The 19,354-nt window shown below is 33.8% G+C and overlaps 1 protein-coding gene across 2 annotated transcripts in view; it reads right to left on the bottom strand.

Moving 5' to 3' along the window:
• Positions 1–13,594, bottom strand: part of LOC118191150 (uncharacterized) — a 119,580-nt gene extending 105,986 nt beyond the window's left edge. For both annotated transcript variants that reach the window (XM_035361957.2, XM_035361958.2), the window contains exon 1: positions 13,439–13,594. In XM_035361957.2, coding sequence (XP_035217848.1) covers positions 13,439–13,505 — 67 coding nt within the window. In that variant the 5' untranslated portion in view covers positions 13,506–13,594. The remainder of the gene's footprint in view (positions 1–13,438) is intronic.
• Between the last annotated feature and the right edge of the window lie 5,760 nt (positions 13,595–19,354).

Genomic DNA, 19,354 nt, shown 5'->3' with positions numbered 1-19,354 from the left:
TGACTAACTTCAGTGAAGCACTCTTAACATGCTTCTCGTTTATATGTCATTTCGTTTTTGTCCTGATTTATTCCTAGACATAAAAATAGTAAAATATTTCATTTATATAACATCAGTCTTCAGTGACAATCAGATAAAGCACTACTTTTGAGGAATTTCGTTCAGATGGCTTTTGACGGGAACGGACTTCAGTTATATGTCATTACTTCCCGGCATTTTTTTTCAGTTGAAATGGTTTCTCCGAAAATCATTCCTTTCTTTTATTAGTATTTGAGCTATACATTGAAATATGAAAAGAAATACGAAAAATGTGAGACAGACTGACTAGGAATTCAAATCCGAACAGCGTCAGAAGAAGGGTCTCTTAGAGGGATCGAATAGAAAAGAAGAAAGAAGTTTACTGATCAAAATAACGTTCTCCGGAGTAGATTGCTTCTGGCCGAATTCTTCGCTAAGCTCATCAACTGCGATGAACAATATAGAATTTCTTGTTTCGTATATAACTGAAACAACAATCATCGCCTTAAGAGAGAAATCCCGCTTAGTCATGCTGAAAGTGATGGATGGTTAGTTAATGAAGTTGAACATGTCTCTCTGACTATGTAGTACTGAAATTACTACGTCGTTTTGTGATCGAGTATTCTTTAGGGCAGATCTCTGCTCTTACGCTAACAAAGGTACGCAGCACTAGGATTATCTTAGACAGCTTGATTTGAAAACTATTCATAATATACCTGGTAATGCACTGCAGAATTACACTGATGGTAGCAGAGGTGATGGCGCTATCTCGGGCAGGAGTGTTTATCAAGCAAGGGAAAGACATTACGATTTGTAGGAGAAACCCCGACTATTGGTCAGTTTTCTGTGCCAAACTCATAGCTATTGAGGAGGCCTTGAGTTTTTGTATGAGGGTGTGAATTTTGACATTTGGATTCTGAGCGATAGCCGAAGTTCTATTCAGCATTTGTCTGAACGGTGGAAACATGACGACGGTACGATTGTCAATATTGTTTAACATTTGGGCCGCTTGAGTACCCATAAAAAGATTTTTTACCTGTGGGTACCATCACACGTAAATTTTTATGGTAACGAGACTACAGATCGACTGGTCAAAGAGGGCAGCTACTGATGGTGGCTGTCTTTCTTCCTTGGAACTCTCCTCCCGGGTCAAATTAGAAATTAACTCTACCTGGAGTAAAGCCCTTATTCATGAGTGGTAAGATTGTAATAGTCCTGGTGCTGCTATGATCGGGTCAAACAGTAGATATGAACAAACAGCTCTCGCTAGGTTCCATAGTAGTCATCTATGTGCACAACGACATGTCTCGGGCTTTAATGTTTGTTAATTTGACCCAGGCCACTCCTGCCCACATCTTATCATGCAGTGGTTTCCTGAAGAGCCAGCTGCACTCCAGTCCGAATGCGGTTTTTCATTGTTTGAAAATCTACGAGTCCACAGACTTGATCTAGATGTTGCTGTCGATCAAGTGTGATAAAAAAAAACAACACAAGCATGTTTTAACTGGAGTGTTGTTTGCCTTTCGCGCTCTGAATGCTTTGCTTAAAACTGAGAATCAAATGACACTTGAAGAAAGTTTTTTCTTCAGGAAAAATTAAATATGCGTTCATGTTTAAATCTTCTTACGAAATAACGCATAAGGTGTTTTCTCCCTCCTTCCAACATGCCTTCGTGGTGTAATGGTTGCACACTCGGCGCGTATTCGAGAGGTCCAGGTTCGAGTCCTGTTGAGGGCACTGCTCATTTTTCACATCTCTTGCTTCAAAATAGTGTAATGATTGTACAGTAGCGCCCGAACTAAAAGGTGTTGGACAATAATACGGTGGATGGGTCTCCTAATCCCCAGTCGCTCTTTAAAAGAGGGAATACATAAAATACTTTCTTTCTCCTTCAAACATGCCTTCGTGGTGTAATGGTAGCACATTCAGAGCGTATTGGAGAGGCCCAGATTCGAGTCTCGGCCAGGGCATTGCTCATTTTTCACACCACCTGCTTCAAAATTAACTAATGACTCTACAAACATTATGAGTAACAGAGTTTAGTACGGTTGCTGAAATAAAAGTACGGTTGGTCTCACTTTTACATTAAATATTACGCAGTTTAAATTTTTAGGATTTCAAAATCTGCAATATTTTTACTTTTTTAAAAGATACATAATAACAAATTAACGATGCTTTTGAGAACTAGATATTTGCGAAACATAATAGAAAAGAAATTAATATCTTAACTTGTTCCGCGCAATACAGTTTCCGAGGCAAGTAGCTCTCGCGTGTTTTGCCATAATTCAATAACCCAAACCAAACCAATACAATTTCCGAATTACATGGATGATAAATGCACGGTAGCGTAAAGTGTAGGGGCGTCTATTAACAATGACACAGGATGCACATAGTACAATTATAAAGCAATCCTAAAAATAAAACGGTTTTCGAATAAAGCATCTTTTCTTGCAAAACTCAAACAATATCCTCCTAAAAACAACAGTAAAGAACTGATTGTTTTCCCTGATTTAAAAACCTAATGACCTTAAAACGTCATTCACTTTCAAATACCTCTTCTATTAGGTAGTTCAAAGGGATTTTACGACCTGCACAAGTGCCATTCCTAACACAGATGTCATTCCAAGTAATCGCCCAATCAGTGCCAAAAGGCTGTGTTTACAAAAGAATTGAATTTAAAACTTTCCCTCCTTCCATGAATAATCATTTCTTTTCTGTTTTGTATTTTAGTTTCTTCTGTAATAACTAGTTTTTACGCGGGTTAGTTCCATCTTCTTTTGTTCGTTTGTTTTTTCCGTCAAAACACGAAATTTTATTTCCGAGCCACTTTTACCAATCCAGTGTTCTCAAAATTTTGCACACGTACCTTATGATGTCTATAAAAAAATCTCCGCTTTGTTATTGTTTGGACTGCATTCTTTAAAAAACAGACAAGAGTAGGTCGGGATCATAATTCTACAATTTTCTTCCATTTAATTCCGAAGTCAGAGCACGAAAACTTTTTTATACAAATACTCTTTTAGCCCCTTCTCCTCCCCTTCCACAACCGGAACTCCATTTCCCCCCCCCCGTCTGAGGTTTTAGAAATAGATAGCAAAAATGTTCGTATTAAATTTTGTGGAAAACATACGACAAAACTTTTATCGAAACTCTTAACATGTTTAGTGATGATATTTTAAACCAGAAAATTATTTTTTTTCTAATTTGCGTAGCAATGAAGTACGGGTAACTTCATAAGCTTTCCATGCGTAATCGCGAAAATTTTAATGCTGTTTGCGTTAGTGGTTATTTCGTTAGCTCGCTTAATGTTACATTCTTGTGTAGGGTTCTTCACTGTTATTCTACTAAATGAACGTTGATGAACCTAGTAAACTGTTCAGCGACTTATCGCTGAGTTCAAATAACTAAAGGCGTGAACTTAAGAAGGGTTTACTACCCTTTATTTCACTCAAAATAAGATGAACAGTTGGCCTCTTTCTCGGGATTCAACAAAGCCTCCACTCGGGCTTAAACTAAGAATAAGAAATAAGAACTAAAATATAACTAAAGGAGACTTAGCCGAAGCTAACACAAGTATCTAACGTAGTCGGCCCTTAATTTAATTTAGCCAGCGAATATCAAAAGGCACGTAATATACGGCCCAGCGTAGCAACTTCAAGAGAGATTTAGCCCGAAGGCAAACGCGTGCTACTCAGGATTCCTAGCTCTCTCTCGCAAAGGAAGTTGAACCTTCCTTAAATACTACTGCAATTCATTTGCATTCAATGCCATTCTAAATATTCATTCTGTTAGGGAGTTGTAAGTATAAACAGGAATCGACAGGAAAGCGCATTAAAATTAAAATAACTGTTATAAAATTAAATTATACCTTACACTTTTCTTCAATTTTCAAAATCACGTTTCGAGCTGTTGGAAACTACGGGTAGTTGGAACTGTTTTTACAGCATCAGCGGAGAAGAGGTTATGACGGTAGCCTGGGTTCAAATAAGCAAAAACGAACAGGCATATTGAAATGAAGAAGGTATGCATAACTTTCCTAAATGAATTCAGTGATATATTGAAGTGGAGTATGCTCACTTGTATTTTGTGGTATCTCATCTGAAGGCATACACTACACGCTCAGTTTTTTTTTTCAAAAAAATAATTTAAAATTAAACCTTCCCCCCGTCCTTGGAAAGCAGAGGCCCTAGAAACTGCTATTTGCATGATCTCACCTTCTCTTCTTGAGTCAATAATTAGCTTCTGAGCTTCACCACAACCTGGTATTACTGTGCGAAATTTTTCAGATGGCAAACTGTCAAATCAAAGTGACATGCTGTTGAACCTCAGACAGAGTATTTTATTGATTCACTAATGGTTTATTATTGCAGCACAGCGGTTATTATGTGGCATTGAAATCTAGGCCACACTACGACTGAAACAATGTAAACTGTATTGTCTACCAGGTATATGGAGATGCAGTTGTGCATTAGTACCGCAGTCAGTGTGTACTGCAGTCATCAGCTGGTACTAGTTGTTTGCTTCGGGAAGGAAATCTCTTTAAGATGGCATGTGTAGGACGTATATTCACAAAGTCTATAAATCCTTTTTTTTTTTTTCTAAGGCTTGTTCTGATTGGATGAAACGTCACCTTGGTGGTCATCCTTGGAATGGCGAGTTATAGTCTTCTAGACTTGGTAACGAAAGCCAAACACACTTTGTGGGCTTTCAGTACAGCGTGAACAAAGAGCATTTGTATCATTAGCTAAATTTTTGTTTTGTGAATGAAAGCAAAAGGAATTGTATGGAACGAAATTTAAGTAACTTACGGATCTGATTAATAGTTTATTTGAATGAATGAATTCAAACTATTAAAAAAATACTATATACTTACTTTGCAAGAGAGGTAATTATATGGAAATTTTACATTTAATCTTTCATCATCGCTTCTGTTACTTGGTTTTCGTTTATTTAATTATGGCAAAGCACTCATGGGCATCTACCTAAATGAAGGTAGATAGCCCCTAACTTTTGAGGGAAACTGGCTCGTATACACGTTATACACGGGGAAAACCACGAAAACGCCCATGCAGGCAGCCCATTCGCAAGATTCAAAATTAACAAATTCGAAATTCAAAATTCGAGCTTCCAGGTGCCCATGTTCAGGTGGAGGACTACGTTATTCAAAGTTTGATAGCCCTAGGCATCGTTGTTTTTTCACAGTGCGAGAAATATACATATATTCATGTAGATTCTTCATTATTTAATTTCTTTAAATATAATACAGGGTTATAGTATTTGGTGGCAACAATTTGAAAAGGGATACGCCGTTTATAATGCTTCAACGTAAAATGTCATTTCGAGACTAATATCACATTCGGGACTGATGTCCCTCCTGGGCTAATAATTAACACGTAACAAGGAATTCTAATGGAAAATATACTTGTAAGGATTATGTTAATTTTATTAACAGTTAAATTTTAAGTTAAAGTTCCTTTCCTGTCAAATTCTTAACTTCAACTTACTACTTCCGGCCAGAACGTAGTTTTGGAATTTGCTGAATATTTAATGAGAAGAAGCGGTATTTAAACCACGAAGTGACTTACCGAGACAGAGAGAGAAACAGAGTTTCTGAACTACGCGCGTCTGCCGTTTGGGCCGTTCTCTCTCTCAAAGCTGTTATACGCTCGGCCGTACTCAGCCCCTTCCTAAGCTTCCTTCCTAAGCCTATTAAGTAGTAAAATAGGTTAAGGGGCCAACTCTCATTGTACCTTGATAGCCTTGGCTATACTTAGTTAGTTAAATCTTAGTTTTAGTTTAATTCTTAGTCTTTTAAGTTCAAGTCCAAAGTGCGGACTTTATTTGTTCACTCCCAGGCGGAGTCTTGTTAAATCTTATAAAAAATACGAAATTTACAAAATTTACAAAATGTACGAAGATATAAGTGAATTTATATATTGGCGCGTTTTGAAATTTGGCATATTTGTTAAAAGCGATAATAACATCAACGACGTGAAATTTTTTTCCGCACCTGCACAATGGAAGGGAAAGGAAAATAGGTTGCCATATATTAAGAAGTTCGCCAAATGAATTATTCTTGGCGCAAACTGAAAAAAAAAAATTGCCAAGATAAATTCTTGAATTTCTCCGTAAATTTCGCCCCAATTTTACAAAATTTAATACTTAGGCATAATTTGAGTCGCAGAATCGAAATATGGGAAAAAAATCGGTATGGTTTTTTAGAAAAAGTCCGACTTTATGTCAAAATGTTAGAACAATACTATATATAAGTCTAATATATATCCTAAGTCGCGCTTTCGAGACATGTAAAACGCAATTTTAATTTCGTCAATCGTCCCAGTTCAACGAGAGATATAGAACTGTCCTCCCCCCCCTTTTTTTTTTCTTTTCTTTTTTGCCAGCAGTGTATATGTGGCTTAGAAAGCCGAGGTTAGTAAGGCATTTACGCTGCATGAATTCAGTACGACTATGATATTTTAGGCATCAGTGAAAGTATATAAAGAAATGAATATAGCTTACTTTCAAAGCACAAAAACAAGCGTTATGCAAGGTCTATCATTTCTGAACATCGGAGGGGAACAGAAAAATGTAGTAAAATAAATCAAAAGGTAAAAATAAACCAAATCAAAACATTCAATAAATATTTACGGGCGTCGTACATTTTATTCCAGTACATTTTATTCTTGCTTCAAAACTGGATATGCTTAACACGCACGCAGTGTCAGACATGTGCTCTATAAACACTTAGTCTTAAATCTTAGGGACTCTAGTAGAATTTTCTTAAATTAACAAACGAATTTTTCAAAGATGTAATAGATTATAACTGTTTACATAAAACTGGAGTGCATCGTATTGTTTTAGACAAAGTATAATGAAACTTCACAATATTGACACTCGAAAAGTTGACAATCAAGATAACTGTACTTTTCAAAAAAGTGACTTTAGCCTAATGTACTTTGCTATGGGAAAAAAAACTGACATTAATATAAAATATGAAGATCCATAATCTGAAAATTATCTTATAAATGATAACGATTATTTTCAGTCTGTGAAATTATACATGATGTGCAAAATTCTCTAACCCCTAGGCATTTCACCTCAGATTTCACAGCATATGCAGTTGTGAATCATGCAAACTTTGAAAAAAGTTGTAATTCGCGTGAATCGTTCAAGCAAAATGATAGGATTTGAGCACTGTGTCGGTTTATTTTAATTACCGGAACTATACATAGCTGCTCTTGCCACCGGATATCCACCTTCAAGCCATATAAATAGATGCTTCAATTTTTTATTAAGTTTGGGGGAAAATGTGTCCAAAATAGCTATGATGTTTCTAAACCGTAGATCTGATGTTTTTAAAATTATGATAATTTAAGAAACGCAATTTAATGTAACAAAACTTTTAAAAATTAATTTAAAATTGTAGATGAGACTTAGCTTAAAATTTATAGAATCTGAATTCTAACCCTAAAAGATTCTCGAATCCTTTACATAAAACATCATAAAAATAAGGAGGGAAAATACTTCTTAATGTGAAGAGTTACAATTAAAGTAAAAAGGTTGAAAATTTGAATATTTGTTTTATGAAAAATTAATTTAAGAATACCGTTTTTAAAACTGTACCCGTATCTGTTAAAAAAATAGACATGAAATTTAAAAAATGAATTACGTTATTATAACACTAGAATCTTGAAGTTCATTTCCTGAATATAATTTCAGAAAAGGTAAATAATAATTCACATTTTTTAGCATTTTCTGGAACCTTTTATAATCAATGTATAGAGAAGGGAGACTTATCTCAAGAATTAATGCATGCATACACTAAACGTGGGGAAAAAAAAAGGCCGCCACAGTGTGATATGTATCATCTAGGTCCACTGAAATTTCAAAAACCGCGTTCTTTTTTTCTTTATTTTCTTTTTTAATAAACACTTCTACAGTCATAAGATATTTTCTTCCTCCTTACCGCGTGCCTTCGTAGCGTAGAAGGAAGCACATCCGGCTAGCAGTCGGGAGGTATGGTATTCGAATCCCGGCGAGAATATTGCACAATACTTATGATTCCTATTAAAAAAACTTTCTAAAGCTTAGAAATAAAGCATACAAGGTTTTTTTTGGGGGGGGATTCGGATTCGAAAGATTCGAATCATGAAAAAATGAGGTGAGATTCAAGTTTTCAAATTTTGAATAATTCAAGGATTTGAATGCATCATGCCAAAAATAATTATCTGATGACTGCTACCCCGTACGATTTCTTTTCCTAGAGATAGCTTTTTACCATATCCGTTACATTCTTACGAAGACAGTCACGACATCTTATAAATTTATTTTTAAGCCTCTTTTAGAATCGATTTCTTTGAAGTTTTGTTCACATGTGTATTACCAAGGCATGTAGATAATAAAGAAGTAATAAAAAACTGAATTCAGCTTCATCATTGTAAACTAATAACTAAAGTAACCCAATTAGATGATTAAACCATTGTCAGTATGATTTCTTTCCGCATAGGTAGTTTGTTGTCATATTGATTACTTTCTTATGAAGTGAGTCACTAGACAAACTCCGTGACTACCGATTTTCAGAAATAGCTTCACGAGTTCCTACATCGTACGTAGCTTGGAAAAATAAAAGCTGTTTCATGGGACATTTACGTTAGTTGGATAAGAAAGAGATGATAGCCTTTCAGAATTCCCTTTAAGTGAATATGTTTCACAAAGATGGAAGTAAGGAATTCTTTGTAATTTAATTTTCGCATTCACCTTCAAATTTAATTTCTGAAAGAGTTTTAAGATAAACAGTTACGATAGGCGAGCAAGTTATAGAACGAATCCCCAGGAATTCAAGAGATGTAACGTAAAATCATACATTTAAAACCAAAATGGCAATGTTAAAGGTGAAAGGGTTTGCTTTTCAATATTTTTTTTTACACTGAATAAACGCCACGCGGAGACTTGCGTACTTAGTCAATTAAATAAAAAAGCTAACTTAATTATTTAAGACGTAACTTTGCATTTTTTTAATGAATCTCTAGCAATAAATATTAGCCGCAGATAAAGATGTAAAGGCTATTAAATTTCTTCAAAATACAAGAAATGGAATTTCAACCATGCCCTCGGCAGGATTTAAACCACGGTTGTTACAAATGTGAAGTGTACTTACTAACAACTTACACTACGACAGTTAGCATAAGAAAATGTGATAATTGCCAAAAAATTAATAACATTTTGCCAGGACAGAAATTTCGCAGCGTGAAAACAGTAACACCTTCTTCTTAATGAGCTCTGTTTTCTTCTGTCTCAGAAAGAAAACAAGAAATTCGAATAAAAGGACTGTTGAATAAATATAACTGGAGTGACAAGTTTTATTGTAAAACTGGGGGACGGTATTTTCGTTTCTCAGCACTGTCCTCCGTAAACTCTGAAGAGCGAAAATGCAACAATGTCCCATAAAATTGACAATCGTTAGCCTCTCTGCTAGTACATGATCGAAATTGCATCTCAGGAACGGTTTCGAGCTTGTAACTGTGTCGACGCATCTGTAGATGCCGTTGTCGATTTTGTTGAAGGCGTCCCTTTTGCGCGGTGTCGATGATATTCAGAGTCGATCGTGTGAATGTAGACCAAAAAGTCCGATTTATTATGTTAAAGAAAGAAGCTCTAATTTAAAATTCTCTGAATATTATATTAAATAAGTCTAGAGGATAAATTAAACTGAAAATAAAATACATCCCACGTGCCAAGGTATGGATCACCGACGGCCTACAGACTGGTGGTTACTGGAAGTCATTTTTCGGTTAACAGATCACCAAATGTGAGGCACTGGAGTACATTTGAATTACATTTTTAAATAAAAGAAACTAAACTGGTGATCATCAGACCTGTTGGTCACTGGTGACTTATCGTTGCTAGTGATCAGTTCATAAGATCACTAAAGTAAAGCACTGCAGTCAGCGTCAAAACATTGATAAAATAAATGAAACTGAAGAGCACCATTGATGTAACAGAAGAACACTGGTAGCTGCCAACTCTATAGTCACCAATGACTGTCAGGGCCATTGATTACTGGTAAGATTTCAGTTACCAGTGTAGGGAACAGCAATGTTGTTACAATGGCAACATCTGCCGAAGAATCAGTGATAAATACTTAATGGCATAACTTAATGGCAACGTAATGCTCTAAAAGTTTGGTAAGACTGCGGAGAACATTTCTAACATGCAATTTTTTTTATTTGTAACATTACTTTGTATTGCAGACTTACCCTGAATTGGAAAGTTAAACGATTCCGCCCTAACGACGAGTCCTTTGAACCTGCATGTCAAAATTCCCATTTTAGAGGATGGGAGTTGCCTGTGCTTAACTTTATGACCTCGAGTCATTTCTTACATCGAGTTTTGTTGTTCATTCAGTATACGAGTTTTGTAAAAGAAAGTAAAACAAAATGTGTAAGAACAAAGCATAACATGCTTTGCAAGACAGGTTTGGTTCAATTCTTTTTTTTTTTTTTTTTTTTTTTTTTTTAATAAATACTAAAGATGGGACAAACACTAAATGTTCTCGAATCAGAATAATAATACGTTCTCCAACCTTCCAAATCTCTTAAATTCACCATAAGATTAACAGAAAGCTGGGGTAAAAAAGAAGAAGAGGGAAAACTTAATAATTACTAATTAAAGCGATATTTGAAACCTATGTTGAATGAAAAACAAACTTAATAATTTCTAAGGATATAAATAGGAGTATATTCAGTTAAAAAATGAAATATGGTAAATGGGAGTACATAATTAAAACTTTTGAATCATGAAACTCATTTTCTCAATAAAATTTGAAAATAAGTATTTGAGTAACAAACAAAACATTTTTCAGAATTAAAGCAAACATAGAGGAAAGAGAACTATTTGAAGGCTTAACAGAGACAAAACACTATGAAAGAAACGTTTAATTATTTACACAAAATTTACAGCGTAGCTTGCAGAGTCACCATGAGGTAATATTGATAACTGAAGTCATCTAAAATTGCAACAGTCTCATTCTTTTTTAATGAATGTTTTTCCATTCGAATTAGAGAAATAGCGCGAAGATTATAGATTTTTCAAACATTCTTCAAGATTCATCGGAATGCAGAGAATTCGGTTATTAGGTTCATCTTTTTTCTTCTTAGCCAAAACAGTTTTATTTATACACTATTCGAAGTTTTTCTTAGCCCAGCGGGCTACTAATTTCGTTTTGGCATTTTGCGGCGTTTCACTTTTCAAATTGTTGCCACCAAATATTATCGCCGTGTATTATATTTAAAGAAATTAAATAAATGTATGTATGTTTCTCGCATTGTGATAAAAAAACGGTACCTAGAACCATCAAATTTTGAATAACGTACGTCTCCACCCGAATATGGGCATCTGAAAGCCCTAATTCGGAATTTGAAATTTGTTTTATTATCGATTTCATATTTTGTAACACTTTAACGAATTTTTGATTAACAAACCTAACGATTTAAAAGCGAACAATAGAAACAATCTACGGAAGCGGGCATTTTTATCTCCAGCGCGCGAGACTGTGTATCGGAAATTCTAAAAGTATTCTCATTTTAAAATTATTTTGCTATATCGCTGTTGAATTGAATTTTATGTTTTAAGGACGAAGAACATGATATTTAATAAATAAAGGTGACACACAAAATGCTAAAAACAAAGCCATGTTGGGCGTATTTTTTTTTTTTTTTTTTTTAATTTTTGTTATTATTCCCGCTAAGCTAATTTTGAAACTTGTCAAAATAGAGATTGGTAGCCCTACACTTGTGGAACGTGTTTACTAAGTTTGTCTCTTCACAATAATTTTTAAAATGAGTTTTTTTGAAATGCGTTGGTTAAAATAGGTGAACTTGAAAATTTCTATTTTTTCAGTGCACCTGTATTAATTCTCCCCCTCCCGAAAAAGGGCTAGATTATGGTTTTTTTAGCATAGTTCCTTCCGTATTACTGATACTAGTTTGATCTGAAAAATTATTTCTATATTTACTTTTAGAAATTTGTTTGTATTATTACGAATTAAAAGGAATTACTTTAAATATTACCACAATATTCCTGGAAAAGAAATCATCAGATATTAACAAAAATTCATTTCGAAGCAGTGCATTTGAAGTAATTGTAAACATACCTTAAATTCCATCTGATCTCGATATGCTCATAGACTTAGATAAATTACTCAGTGAAAATTGCAAACATATTATAAAAAATTTTGAAATGTATCATTATTTAATTTTTTTCCCTCACAGCTGCCTGGTGCTATTTTGCTTCAAGCCATTACTCGAACCACTGGGAAGATATCTACTACTTAGCCAACAACAGCCCGCCGGCAGGCAAGTCAATCGAGCCTTTATTTCTGTGTATTAGTAGAATTACAATATAGTTTACAATTGCAATTCTGTGTACATTACATGAAACTGGAAACTTAGGCATCGGAATTTTACAAATCTTGAAAACGGAATTTTACAGCTATTTAGAATGATGTTTCAATAGTTGTAGTTTCGGAAGATGAAATCTGATGCTGTGTTTATACAAATCAGAAAAAAACATACCAAAGTGAAACTTAAAATTAGTAAAGAAACAACCTTGAATTTGAAAATCTCTTTGCTCCTCATGAAGAAAAACCTGTTTGCCCTCGAAAGCGATTGAGGGTATTTTTTTATTTATTTATTATTTTTTTTATCTAAATCTACGTCAAATACAAAGTTGTTATACATTTGAATTCTGAACAGAATGCGAAAATGTGTTATTAGATGCTACAATTATTACAATTTTTTACAGTTATCACAGAATTGTTCTTTACAGTCTTTAACGTTTACGGTCAGTCTTCATAAGCGTTACAACTCATCAAAATTATAGCTTCTGTATTTACCTATCTGTATCGCTCTATTTACAGCTCAGTGTCATACGTAATTTGTAACAAATAAAATTAAACATGCTGTTTACAACTTAAATCCAAAATATATATAGATATACAATGAGAAAATACTTAGGATGTTCTATAAATTGCAGACAAATGATACAGTTACAATTAGAAATAATAATTTATTGTCAAAAATTTAATGTTTAGAATTAAAATTATTTACTTGAAATAACACCTAAACGGAAAATTTTTCTTTCATGAGAAGTTTACATCAATTTCCGTTAGCAGATTGAGAAATTGCTTAAAAATAGTTTTAACTGCAGATAGATGATGCATTGCATTATTTACAATATAGGCATCTGCGCTTATATAACAGTTTATCCAATCATAATTTGAAATGCAGCGCCACATGAAGGGGCGTGGCCGTCGGCGGTACTGATTAATAACTTTTTATGTATATTTTAATGAACCTTTCGCTACTAATAAAATATATATAACTTCTCTAAGAAGAAGAATTTAAAATAGTTATCCACTTACCCACTAAAATGAAAATAAAGATTTTGAAATACATTCTGGATGGCACCCCAATAGAGCTTGCACACATTACCGTTTCCTTACAACATGGGAACTGTGACTGCGATCAAAAAAGACGCTTGCTCAACAGTTCTACCGAAAAGTTCCGTTTTTCCTCATCACGTGATTTATTCACCAATGGCAGGTAGATGGCTAGGCGCATGCGCATTGGAAAACCTTGCGTAGGTAGGATAGGATAAATTACGGCAAGCAAAGGATAGACGTAACATGCAACTGCTACAGGTGGTTGATCTGCTCATTACCTGGGTAGATTTTTCACGATCACGCTGCAATGGTATAATATTCGCTAGCATTCGAACATCCGGTTTAACTCAGCGGGTATAGTTAGATCAACCGCTTAACTCAGGATTTTTAGGCGGCCTTAGAAAAAACAAAAGTAGGATGGATTCATAGAACTGAATGTCTCTTGAAGCATTTGCTACAGTGATATTAATACTTATTGAATGATATTATATTAGGTGTTTAATTTATCTTCCATGAGTCTTGCATATAACCAGTTCTCGGAACGTTGCCATTCGGCAAAACGTAAGATTTTTAATTTATCTTTTAAATTTAAACTTAAATATTTAATATAGAATGATCTAAGAGGAATTCTTATTCCCTTTCCTTAATATATATAACTGATATAAATAAAAATGCATTTTTGTTATTATTAAAAGATGTTTCTAATGCCATATATTACGTATTTGATTATGAATTATCTTTCTTTAAAGAGAAAAATTTGAAATATTTATATGAAGAAATTCATTTTTGATTTAAGAAAATTTTCCCTTTTCTGCATACCTCTGGTTTACGATGTTTTCCTTTTCGCGAATTATCCCCTTCGTCTCAGAAAATATCCCATAGAATAATAATTAATAAACTAAAATCACCAAAATTGGAAAGGAAAGATATTAATAACGCTACGTAATACTACGGCTGGTAGAAAAATATGTATAGCAAAACATCATTTTATTTCTTTTATCGCATCTGACGCAAATTTTTCTCAGAATACACCTCCACAAAATTTCTTTTTGTGATGTTTCATATAGTTATATTCAGTAGTTTAACTGCAATATTAACGGTGCTGTTGGCATGGCAGTAGTAAAGCCGGCTGAAGAAGTCTTATGCTAGATATCAATCTGGGAGAAAGCAGAGATGTTTGAAAAACTACCTTGTCTTTGTACTATGGGGACACTTCAGCTTTTGTCAAACCGAAAATCATTTCGAGAGACTGGTGGAAGAGAAAGGAAAGATTGGAGATTTTGGGATCCCTCCCTCGGAAGATTCTCCTTCAGTACTGGGATAAAACTGGACAAATGCGTGCTGTCACACCTAATTGTGAAGGGCGAAGTCAACCGCAGATATAACCAGTGCGCTGTTAGCCACGATGTATTTTACCTGATGTAACTGTAAGACAAATGTGTTAAGTGACAACTGCATTACTAAATTTATTATAAATTAAATAATTTTGCATTAGTTTTAGAATAAAAATGCTGAACTAAAGCCAAAACTGCTGAATAGAAGTAAGGCTTTTGCTTTCTACATACATTGGAATCTAAAACGTTTTAATGTCTAGACTACTATAGTAATACGTTTTACATCTATATCGTGGACAGCTTCCACGGATAACTCAAAATCACTGTCAATCCGAGAAATAGGAAAGAGAAATTCCATAATTAACTCAAAATTACTATTAATTATACATGCCTGTATTTTCAAGCAGTTTTATTTGGAGTACAAGTTCCTTTGATCCTGAAATTAAATCAGTATTCAAAAACAAAAACAGTGAAGAACAGAGCGTTTATCGTGACAAGGAAAAGAAACTAAGTTTAAATAACATTAATGAATGATGTTGGCAAGAGAACTTCATCAGGGTCAGTGAGTTAAAAATCGCATAAAAACGTCCATTAGAACGTTTTGTTTCTTAACACAGACACACTTTCTTTGTTTTTTTTTTTCTAATCCAAAGGGGCAATTTGCCCTGGAGGACTATTAATTTCGTTTTGGCATTTTGCGTCGAAAACTTTAAAAGGCTGTATCACTTTTCAAATCGTTGCCACCATATATTATCGCCCTGTCTTATATTTAAAGAAATTAAATAATGAAGAATCTGCATACATGTATATATGTTCCTCCCACTGTGGTAAAACAACGGTACTTAGAGCAATCAAAATATGAATAACTTAATCATCCATAGAATACGGGCATATGGAAGCCCTAATTTGAATTTGAAACTTGTTTTATTATCGATTTCATATTTTGTAACACTTTAACGAATTTGTACGAAAAAAACATTTTTATCTCCAACGCGCGATACTCTGTATCGGAAATTCTAAAGATATACTTATTTTAAAATTAATTTGCGATATTGGTGTTGAACTGAATTTTATAGTTTGAGTACGTAGAACATGATATTTAATAAATAAAGGTAACACACAAAGCGTTAAATAAACGCCCTTTTGGACGTAGTTTAAAATCTGAAACCCTTCAGTTTTTTTTTAGTCCAAAGGGGCTTTGTCCCTGAAGGACTATTGTTTTCGTTTAGCGATTTTACGTTGGTTCACTATAAATGTCCGTTTAACTTTTCGAATTGTTACCACCAAATGTGAGAGTCCTGCATTATATTTGAAGAAATTAAATAATGAAAAATCTGCATAAATGTATGTATATTTCTCGCACTGTGATAAAGCAACGGTACATAGAGCCATCGAATTTTGAATGCCGTAATCCTACCGCAAATATGGGCATGTGAAAGCCCAAATTTTAAATTTGGAATTTGTTTTGTTATCCATTTCATATTTTGTAAAACTTTAACGAATTTTTTATTAACAAACTCAAGGATTTCAAAGCGAGCAATGGCAACGTTGTACAGAAAAAAAACATTTTTATCTCCAGTACGTGAGACTGCGTATCGTAAATTCTAAACACAGGCTCAATTTAAACTTATTTTGCGATATTGCTCTTAAATTGAGTTTTAAGTGCGAAGATAATTTCTATAAGAATATTTAATAAATAAAGGTAGCACATAAATTGTTAATAAAACGCCCCCTTGGACGTAATTTAAAATATGAAACCTTTCAGATTTTTTTTTTTTTTTTTTTTTTTTTTTTTCCTGGCCAGTCTTATTTTTTAATCATACGGACGGTTGATGCCGGCTAGGCGGATCGGGCCTGTGTCCTTATAATAATGATAATGATAATGCTTTTTTGTCAAACATCACGGAAAAAAATGAAGCAGGTTAACAACGAGTGATTGTTGCTATCTTGGTAAATTTATAGGATTAATTCTGTCATATCAATATTGAATTTACTAATAAGTAGCTACGAAACAAATAAATTTAGTAAATTTTTTTTCGCTTGGATCATCTCTTTCAAGTAAAAATGAATCTATAATATAAATTTTTTCAATATCATTCTCTCTCTTCAGTGCTATTGCGCTTGTATGCATTTTCAGAATGCAAAGGAAATATTTATTATACCATACCGGATTATTCAGTCTAATTTTGTTGCTTCTGATTTTAAACATAAATAGAATTTCACTATTTTTTTTTATTTAATTATTGCAAAGCCTCGAGGGCTATCTGCCTAAGGGGACGGATGCCTTCGTGGAGGACTTTCTAAGGTAAACTGGCTCGTATACACGTTACACATGGGAAAAACCACGAAATTGCACATGCAGCCAACCCGTCCGCGAGATTCGAACCTCGGACCGAACTACCAGTGTCAGCAATTTTACAACTCGACCGCTGGTGAGCCTAAATAGAATTTCATGTGTAATAAAACTCGGATAAGAAGTTCTCGTTTATAAAGTTTATTCCTTCCGAAAATTTCGTATTTTCATTAAACTTTCGAATGAAATTAAAAAAATTTCCGAATATAACGTTCCGTTTAATAAATATATCCATGTAAAAAATCTATTCGCATGAAATCAACAGAACACATTTTTGTGAAATTGACATTAGAAACATTATTGCAGTCTTTCCAAAACTACTGGACGGTTACTTTATGTTACATCATGCTAATATAAATATACAGTCAACTTCATACTTAATGTAAATATGACTTAAGGCAGCAATTACTAGATGTCTTGCTTGCTTTTACTACTTATGACTATTATCAACATATAAACTCTGTGAAACTTACATTTTTTTCTTTTTTTTTGGAGGGGAATTAGGATTTACCATAATGGGTATTCTTTAAAATGGCATGATTCGAAAAAACAAAGTATTCGAATGGGATAGCGCCTGGCGCGCAGGCACACTACTGACTGTGCAGTTCTAGTCTGAAATACCATCAACTCGACATCGCAAATATTGCCACGGCGCGAAATTTATGGTGTTTTCTTGTATTAAAGTATTTATCAATTGAAATTTAAAGTATTTATCAATTAGGCTACACGCATGTAGCTCATAACCAGTTCTTAAAAGTGCTGCCATTTAGCAAATCATAATTAATTAATTTTTTTAATTTAATTAATCAGAACTTGTTTAACAAACTGCGCGATTTAAAACAATACATGTTCATTTTATTTTTAATAAAGTATTTTATTTTTCTTTATTAAAAGTGATATAATATAATTGATATAAATGAAAAATCTTTATTTTCTGAAATTAATCCATATGTAATTAGTTCTGTAATATAATATATATATATATATGTATTATATAATATGTGTAAACAAACTGAAAAATTTGAAAGCAATAAATAAGTTTCTTAATAGACTGTTTTGATTTATTTTTCATAATATATCTAATACTAAAGTTCAAAGCTGGCGACTGTAGCTCTGTCTCTTTCGCTTTGTTGATGCCCAACTGCCCCGGCTCATTTCGCGAACCAGCTGTTTTTAAAAACACAAGCCTAAAACCACGCAGCAAATTTCCAAACATATACAAAAAAAAAAAAAAAAAAAAAAAAAACCCACAATCATTTCTTAATAAAATTTTTTTTAAAATCTTTTTTACCAATAAACTACTCTGTGCCCTTCTTTGTAATAATGCTACTAACGGATTATCATTCAAGACGATTTGGATGTTTGGAAGTGAGACCTTTTTAATTAAAACATTATTTAATTTAATCTGTGAAGATTGTTTTTTTAGTTTGAAGCGACTGACTTCTTTAACCCACATCACTCCTACCTAGTTTAAAGGATTCTCCTTCTCAGCACCCGTTTTCCTTCTTAGCGAAGCTGTTTTTTTGCTTGGCAATTGCTATTGGTGTACACAAAGTTGTGCTAGCAGCCAAAACTCTTTCTTCCGTGGAATTTATCACATCTTTTGACTACAGGCCTTTATCTTTAATCAAACTCCAGCCTACACATGTTTGCCCAAACAACCTGATTTTCAAATTTCACAGCGAACTCAAAAAGTTGTAAAGCTGAGACCTAGCCAACAACCTATACAAAAGTATTTATATAACTTTCGAATCGGGTGTTTCTGCTCATAGTAATTTTACCATCTGAATTTTTCTTAGAATGAAATTAGTTAACACATCCACATTTGTCCTAATAAAGTCCTGATTCTAGTTTCGTCCTATCTTTAACCATAAGAAATGCTCTCAACAGTGCAGCTGTGATTATACCGAATTTATAATTGTCAGTACCCAATTCATCTAGCTGACATTTTCGAATGCCCTTGTGCCAACTCACCGCCTGACCTCGCATTATCAGTGGCGACTATAGCACAATTCTGAACTCCTGCAACCGGTTATAATAAAAAGTGCGTTTCTAAGCTTTCCAAAAATGTCAAAACCGAACTTCTACCGTTGAAACTACTGAGCGGAACTACTGGATTGACTCACGCATTGTATCTATCACGCACTGACCTCGCATTCGCAGCGGTGGTTGCAGCACACTTCTGAACTCCTGAAACCGATTATAATA

The sequence above is a fragment of the Stegodyphus dumicola genome, chromosome 3 (genome assembly GCF_044657685.1).
Source record: "Stegodyphus dumicola isolate Sdum_Otavi_A_Nest chromosome 3, ASM4465768v1".
In the NCBI taxonomy this organism is placed as follows: Eukaryota; Metazoa; Arthropoda; class Arachnida; order Araneae; family Eresidae; genus Stegodyphus; species Stegodyphus dumicola.
This window is presented reverse-complemented; position numbering and strand designations above follow the sequence as displayed.